At 45.0% G+C, this 6681-nt stretch overlaps 1 protein-coding gene across 1 annotated transcript in view; it reads left to right on the forward strand.

Annotated features, from left to right (window-relative positions):
- Positions 1 to 6144, forward strand: part of LOC103210225 (L-amino-acid oxidase-like) — a 13823-nt gene extending 7679 nt beyond the window's left edge. Inside the window, exons 5-6 of the mRNA XM_007956148.1 lie at positions 3086 to 3222; positions 5313 to 6144. Coding sequence (XP_007954339.1) covers positions 3086 to 3222; positions 5313 to 6144 — 969 coding nt within the window. The remainder of the gene's footprint in view (positions 1 to 3085; positions 3223 to 5312) is intronic.
- Positions 6145 to 6681: the final 537 nt, after the last annotated feature.

Genomic DNA, 6681 nt, shown 5'->3' on the forward strand with positions numbered 1-6681 from the left:
TATTATTATTAGTTCTGTTCAAAGGACTCCCTTTAGTATCTCTTGTAAGGTTGGTCTGGTTTTAACAAATTCCCTTAATTTCTGCTTATCTGGAAATATCCTAATTTCACCATCATATTTGAGGGGCATTTTTGCCAGGTATATAATCCTTGGTTGGAAATTTTTCTCTTTTAGGGTTTTATATATACCATCCCATTGCCTGTCATTTGCATGGTTTCTACTGATAAATCAGAGCTTAGTCTTATTGGTTGCCCCTTGTAAGTAACTTTTTGTTTTTCCCATGCTGCTTCCAGGATTCTTTCTTTGTCTTTGATTTTGGTGAGTTTAATGATGATATGTCTTGGTGATATTCTTTTGGGTCTATCCTGTGTGGGGTTCATTGGACATAATGGATGGATATATTCTCATCTTTCATCATATTAGGGAAATTCTCTTCCAACAACTCTTGGACAATCTTGTCAGTGGTTTTCCTTTTCTCTTCCTATTCTGGAATTTTGATTAAACATAGGTTATTCCTTCTGATGGTATCCCACATGAATTTTAGGCATTCATCATTTTTTTTTAATCTTTTTCCCAATTGATCCCTTTCCAAAGAAGTATTGAGGTATTTGTCTTCAATCTCACTAATTCTGTTTTCCATTGATTCAACTGTACTCTTTTGCCCTTTCAGTGTGTTACCTATTTCTGAAAATTTAGTATTAAGCTTCTAGATTTCTATCAATAGATTTTGTATCATTTCTGGTTTTTCATTTACTTTGTCATTTTGTTCTTGTATTGCTTTCTGAAATGGTTCTATGGTTTTATCTGTGTTTTCCTTAATTTTGCCAGTGTTTTACTTGACCTGTCTCTCAATCCTTTGAAGGTACCTAAATATAATTAATTTTTTTGAATTCCTTATCAGGGAGTTCTGATGCTGCTGTTTCTTCAGGGATGTGTTCTGGGTCTATAGCCTGCTCTCTAGTTTCTACTGCTTTATCTTGCTTCTTTATGTAGACAGTGGTGGTCTGTTGTCTCTGAGACATTGTGATGTTGTATTTTGATCTCTGCTAACTGTGATTGAAGAGCAGTTAAGGGTGAGTCAGGCTCTTCTTGGTGGTTGTTTATTGTTGGCCAGTTGATGGAGAGGGAAGTGCCTGACATACAGAAGGGTGCTCAGTAAATATTGTAGAAGGAAGGAAGGGATGCCAGGTGAGGGTAGTGATGGAGGAAATAAGGTAGGAAAAATAAAAAAGGGACCAAGGGATGGTGAAGAGGAAGGAAGAAAGAAAGAGGGAAGGGATCAAGGTAAGGAAGGAAGTGGGAGAGAGGGAAGAAAGAAGGAATTATGGAAGTGGGAAAGGAAATCAGCAAAGACCACCCAAAGGAGGACAAGCATATTTATTTACAGTTTGTATAGCAAGGGAGTCAGCCATCATTCCTTGCATTTAGCTAAGACTCAAAGGCAGGCAGGGTAGTGGAAAAGCTTTATAAAGTGGTGGGAAAAGGAAAGGTCAAGAGAGCTTATCTGGCTTTCTCTGGTGCATCTTAAAATTGAAAGTGAGGGGGAAAAAAAAAAAGGAAAAGATAAAGATTAGGGAAGCTACCACCTATTGACAAAGCCTCAATTTTTTGGTTGATTTCTAAAGAGGTTATGGTTTGCTTTCCTGAACTGGTTGCTAGAGATTATGGAGCCAAGTTCTATTTTTATATACACTCTGTTGTTGTTGTTGTTGTTGTTGTTGTTGTTGTTGTTATGTGCCATCGAGCAGGACACAACTCATAGCGACCCCTCCTTGGGTTTCTGAGGCAGTATCACTACAGAAGTAGATTGCCCCATCTTCCTTCTGAGGAGTGGCTGGTGGGTTTAAACCCACCAACCACTCCTCAGAAGGAAGATGGGGCAATATACTTCCCTAGAGGTACTGCCACAGAAACCCAAGGAGTGGTCACTATGAGTCAAATCGACTCAACAGCAGTGTTTGGTTTTTGTTTTGTTTTGTTCACTGGATAATATGGAGAACTAGAGAAGATACCTGTGCCTCTGCCTTCCTCCCATCTCTACTCAGAGGTGGGGACACAACTGACTTTCTCTGGACCCTGGTTGTCCAGTCTTCAGGTCTTCTACTCTAGTATGTCTCCAAAGCTTTCTTTGTTGCTGTTACTCTTTCTGGGATGGTGGAGCCCTACAATCTTTGCTTTTTATTTGAAGAAACATGTTGAGTCAAGGGGTTTTGCCCAAGCTATCACCAGGCTGATCTTGCTGTGCTTGCAACCCAGGTGCCCAGTCCCAGAAGCTGTCTGCCCTGGTGGAAAAGGATGAGCTCTGCTCAGTTTTTCCAGGACCTTCCCTTTGTCCCACAGTCTTATGCAAACTGGGACTGGTCAACTGAACAATCTTACTTGTGTCCACACTGACCTTGCCTTGGAGAAAGGAGGAGGGCAGGGCAGTCTCCAGCCAGATGGCTGCACAAGGAAGCAGAACTGCAGTCACTTGCTGTGCAGTGGTAGTGATGCAGCTGTTGAGGGAATGATGTGAAGGAATATTCAACACCCAGATTCCTCCCAGTTTGGCATGAAGGTACAGCTCTCATAGGGTGGGTCAGAGAAGCCAGTTGGGTGGGCATGTTTCCAGGTGCACATGAAGCCAAAAAAAAAAAAAAGCCAAATGCACTGACGTTAGTCAAATCCAGTCTGGTGCTAGCCTGGGCAAAACCCCTTGACTCTGAAGAACGCACCTTAATTTCCCCCACTGTAAAATGGGGATAATAAACTATTTTTTAAGATTACATAAGAGAATTACATAGGTGAAACTATGTAAAGGGCTCAGAATAGGGTCACAGGTGGGAGTACCACTAAGTATTAGCTATTTTCCTTGTTATCAGGACTGAAGAGAGCACTGTGAACACTGACCTCAGAGCCCTGTGTGCCAGACAAACATTCAGTGTCTCCCTAGGATCTGGCTGAGTGTACACCTTCACGCTGCCATTCCACCCTGTCCATTTCTGTTCCTCACTGTCTCTGAGTTGGAAGCAATGGGTTACACATTGCCCCCTCCCCCATACAAACATTCTGACCTGCCTGCTTTCTCTCCTTGCACACATCACAGGAGTACCTGATAAAGGTGGGGAACCTGAGCCGCGGGGCTGTGCAGATGATTGGGGACCTGATGAATGCAGACGCTGGCTATTATCAAAGTTTCATAGAGACCCTGCGCTTTGTCATCTCCTTAAGTGTGGAGCCCAGGTGGGAATGGATGGCAAGGGGGAGAAAGAATGGGCTTGGGTTGGTCAGTTACTAACCAGAGTAGCTGTGGTTGTGGTTGTTGTTGTTGTTGTTGTTATGTGTCGTCGAGTCGGACCTGACTCATAGTGACCCCTCCTTGGGTTTCCGAGGCAGTATCACTACGGAAGTAGATTGCCCAACCTTCCTTGCAAGGAGTGGCTGGTGGGTTTGAACTGCCAGCCTTCTGGTTAGCAGTCAAGTGCCTTAGGCACTATGCTACCAGAGCTCCTAGAGCAGCGGTGGGACTACATAAATCAGGTGAGGATCCCAAAAGAAAGGAGAGGACACTAGAAGGCAGAGGTTTAAACACCAGTGTGTATCACAATCACCCAGGGGATTATTAAACACAGATTGCTAGGCCCAACCCCAGCATTTCTAATTCAAAGATCTGGGGTGGGGCCTGAGAATTAACTTTTTTAAAACATTCTGGAGGATGCTACTGCTGCCTGTCTGTGAATCCTACTTTGAGAACCATTAGCTAACCCATCAGAAAGCAGTAGATCTTTGCTCTGAACCTTGCCTGTTCTGTTACATAAACTGTGGCTGCAGCTCTGCTTCACGGGTTATTGCAGGGGAGGCTTTGCTGTCTTTCAGCCCAGGAACATATACCAGAAGCTCTCACCCTGGAACCCCAGCCACTAAACCACTGCCCACTGGCCACACGTTCTGGGCCAACAGAAATATAATACAACAGGATATACACTCCCTTGGTGTTAATAAAAACTACTCGAACAGGCTACATTTAAGAGAAGGCAAATGAAGGCTGGCAGCCCTGAGAACCTTAGGAGCAGATTTATGTAGTTACTTGCTTGGTCCTTTTCCCTTGTAGTATCCACTTGACTTCCACCCAATATTTTTATTCAGGGTAAAACAAGTTGCCATAGAGTCAACTCTGACTCATGGTGAACCCCACATTTGTCAGAGTGGAACTGTGCTTCATAGGGTTTCCAATGGGTGATTTTTTTCAGAAGTAGATTGCCAGGTCTTTCTTCTGAGGGATTTCTGGGTTGACTGGAACCACCTTTAGATAGCAGCCAAGTGTACCGCAACAGCTTGCACCACCCAAGGACTCCTTAATCAGGGTAAATCAATGTAAATATAAACCAAGGATTTCCTTGAAGGGACAATGAAGGGAAGGAACAATCCTAAGACAGATAGGAGGGCAATCATAATAGAACTAAGGCTGTATCCATGCTGCTAGGCTATCTCCAAGGGCATTATGTAAAAGAAGTGGAGAACGCAGTCAGAACCTAGAGTCACTGTCTCCCCCAGGAAGTGGGTATCCTAGGGCATAACATGGAGGTGTCCACCCACAGAGGCAAGAAAGAAGTGATTGAGAGCCAGCCCACAGCCTGAGCTTGAACTCTCCAGCAAGGGGCTGTGTGACTGTTAGTCACCACAGAGTCAATGCAACACGTGTGCCGAGTAGAATTGGGCTCCATATGGTTTTCAAGTCTGTGACCTTTTGGAAGCCAATCAACACTCTTTTCTTTCAAGGTGCTTCTGGGTGGCTTTGAACCACCAACCATTTGGCCAGTAGTTAAGCATTTAATCATTCATACCATTCAGCGACTCCTTACAATAGGCTGTACCTGATCAAAAAAACACACACACACACACACAGCTGCCCTAGAGTTGATTCCAACTTATGGTGACCCATGCATGTCAGAGCAGAACTGTGTCCCCATAGGGTTTTCAATGGCTAATGTTTTGGAAGTAGATTGGCAGACGTTTCTTCCAAGGCAGCTCTGGGTGAACTCAAACCTCCAACCTTCCTGTTAGCAGTCAAGTGTGTCTGTTTGCACCACCCAGGGTCTCCTAGAGAATACCATTTTCTGATTTGTCAGCCCAAAGGGGGTGCCTTTCTGTAGTTTATTGTAGCCAAGGCCACTTTGCTTGGTGAGCCCCCCTGCCAAGTGTTTTACCTCTCTAGCCACAAGGGCCTAAATAAATCCATTAGAGGACCAGTCCTCCATCCAGTCCAAATATCCTACCCCCAAATGTCCTTGTCTGTTAACTGTTTCCCTCAACCTCCTTTGCCTGCTCCTCAGATTTGACGAAATCATTGGGGGTTTTGACCAGCTCCCCAAGGCCCTACATGACAATCTCTTGCCTGGAACGGTAAAGCTCCACTCACCAGCAGAAGAGGTAGAGACATCTGGTGACCAGGTCCATGTCACCTACCGGACATCTGACCCCCTACGACCCAGAGAGCGTCTGACTGCAGATTATGTGATTGTGACCAGCACAGCCAAGGCTGCCCAGCTCCTCCGTTTCCGGCCACCCCTCTCCCTTGATAAGGAAGATGCACTGCGTTCTGTCCACTACAGCAGAGCCACCAAAGTGATCTTGGCCTGCACACAGCGTTTCTGGGAAAGAGATGGCATCTTTGGCTGCAAGTCCATCACGGACCGGCCTTCCCGCTTCATATACTACCCAAATCATGTCTTCCCCAATGGCACAGGTGTCATCCTGGCCTCCTATACCCTGGATGATGACTCCTCATTCTTCACTGCCATGAATCATGCCCAGATAGAGGATATCATCCTGGACGACTTGGCCGCTGTCCATGACCGCCCCAAGGAGGAGCTCAGGGCCCTGTGCCCCTACTCCACAGTCAAGCACTGGAGCCAGGACCCCTATTCCATGGGAGGCTTTGTCTTCTTCACTCCCTACCAGTATGTGGACTATGCCCAGGACCTCTGCCGGCCTGAAGGACGGGTGTATTTTGCTGGTGAACACACATCTTTGCCCCATGGCTGGATTGACACCGCCATTAAATCAGGGCTCAGAGTTGCACAGAGTATCCAAGAAGCTGTGGACTTGGGTTTGGCAAAGAGCCCTAAAGTCCCAAAACAGCCTCGCTCCAAAAGTGAGTTATAGGCAACTTTAGAACACCCAGGAAGTAGAATGATTCCAATCATCTTGGCCCACCAGGAAAATATCAAAAACCCAGTGTTTCACTTTATTTCCAACTTTACCTAAAGATGCTAGTCCAAGAGTTGTCATCTAAGGCTAAGAAACAGAACGACTCTAATAATAGTCATAAAATCTATTATACAAATGATCTTGGCTTTCTAAGCAATGTTTCAAAGCTATCCATAACAACAGCCTGTGACATAGCAATTAAAACAATAAAGTATTCATTGAATTTAATGCTGTCATTAAGTGCTTTATCTTCATTCTGTGAGACACCCAAATAATTAGAGTTGAGTGTTGAGGTCTGCCTTCCAAGGGCCTCATCTGGGGTCTTTACTGTTCTACTTTTCCTCTAATCTGAGTTCAGGTGTAACTCCTGTGGTAGTTAAATTTATATGCCCACTTGGCTGGGCCTCGTTGAGTGGCTGGGAAGCTGGATGTAGTACTCCCCATGATGAGACTGGTAATCAACTCCATGGTGGAATCTACTGTGAGCAGCTG

The sequence above is a fragment of the Orycteropus afer genome, unplaced genomic scaffold (genome assembly GCF_000298275.1).
Source record: "Orycteropus afer afer isolate SDZICR_OR568_19922 unplaced genomic scaffold, OryAfe1.0 scaffold00575, whole genome shotgun sequence".
NCBI classification, from domain to species: domain Eukaryota; kingdom Metazoa; phylum Chordata; class Mammalia; order Tubulidentata; family Orycteropodidae; genus Orycteropus; species Orycteropus afer.